This window comes from Sphaeroforma arctica, assembly GCF_001186125.1.
Source record: "Sphaeroforma arctica JP610 unplaced genomic scaffold supercont1.7545, whole genome shotgun sequence".
Classification (NCBI taxonomy): Eukaryota; class Ichthyosporea; order Ichthyophonida; genus Sphaeroforma; species Sphaeroforma arctica.
The window spans coordinates 150-1403 of NW_014033013.1; the positions used below are offsets into that span (position 1 = coordinate 150).

Consider the following 1254-nt stretch of genomic DNA (forward strand, 5'->3'; position numbering starts at 1 on the left):
AGGAACCACGCTAATATTTAAAGAATTCAATCCATCCTACGACAAATATCGCTTCTCACATTGTCAAATTTTTAGGCCACCTCGTGTTATATACGGCGTATCACGAGCTACTAGTTTACTACTAAAGACAAGCTTTAATTATTTGCAAACGCGTCAGCTGTACATTGGTAGGTCAAATATACCTCCTATGTGCAGGTACTATCGTCTCCATGCTGGTTTCGTTCGGCATATCTGCCGGGCTATTCTGCTGGCATGCAGCACTTCTAAGAATTCATTTATGGCTTTGACATTCTTCAGCCGTGGGGTGCAGTTCTTATACCAACTATGTCTATAGGCTGACAATTTTTCTTACAATGCATAAATATATATATACTTCCCCACTCGAAGGCATAGGGAATACTCTCCCAATTCAGCAAACCGAACTACACATGCAGTATCCCGCTCGAGCATGCGCATAGTAAGTGCTCCTTCTTATTTATACTTCCGTGTATACTCAGACTTTTTTTCGCATGCGCCTACGCACAGGGTAAACTCCCCGGAAAATGTGTATCTGCCGAGTACAAGAAGGAGTACGGGGTGGACGTGTTTGAGATCCAGGAAGGAAGTGTCACCGAGGGCCAGACTGTGGTGGTAGTCGATGATCTGCTTGCCACCGGTGGAACCCTCAAGGTACTCGTACATTCATTTATAACTTTGCCACTGTGATCTTTATGTAGTGTATGTCCATAAATAGTCCCACAACGAACCGGACAGCTTGACGTAGATTGACGTATTAGCTACCAATGTAGTAGAATCTGAAGTCAAAAGCCGTGTTAGTGACATCGAATGTCGAATAAGTAGAAAATTCTGGGTGTTTTTTTTCTGTGCGGAAGTCTATTTCTTGAAGCGAAATTAAGGTGTGTACAACTAGCGCATCGCACGCCGCCGTATACTATGTCTGAGCTCGCTGTTTCTTGCAAGTATTAATCCTATTTTGATTGCTCGGTGGTTGAAAGGGTAAGTGTATGGATAGAGAATAAACCCATAAAGTACACAAACACGTTAACACGTTGATTGTGTCTCGGTTAACCATGCGTCTATCTGCGCACAAATTGTTATTCATTAAGAGCCTGGCATGACCGGTTTTTTTCTTCTATTTTAAGCAATATCTACATATACATATGCGTATTAGTTCAGTATACATACATGTAAATGGTGCTAGAAAACATTGTGTTTTCCCTGTGGTCCTCACCTTTTACGTGTCGTGACTTTGTT

General features: G+C 42.0%; 1 protein-coding gene across 1 annotated transcript; it reads left to right on the forward strand.

Moving 5' to 3' along the window:
- Positions 1-525: 525 nt before the first annotated feature.
- Positions 526-796, forward strand: SARC_16190 (hypothetical protein; the record flags this gene model as incomplete). The annotated part of the gene is made up of 1 exon (XM_014289700.1): positions 526-796. A coding segment is annotated over one exon (180 nt), but the record flags the coding sequence as incomplete, so codon positions are not given.
- Positions 797-1254: the final 458 nt, after the last annotated feature.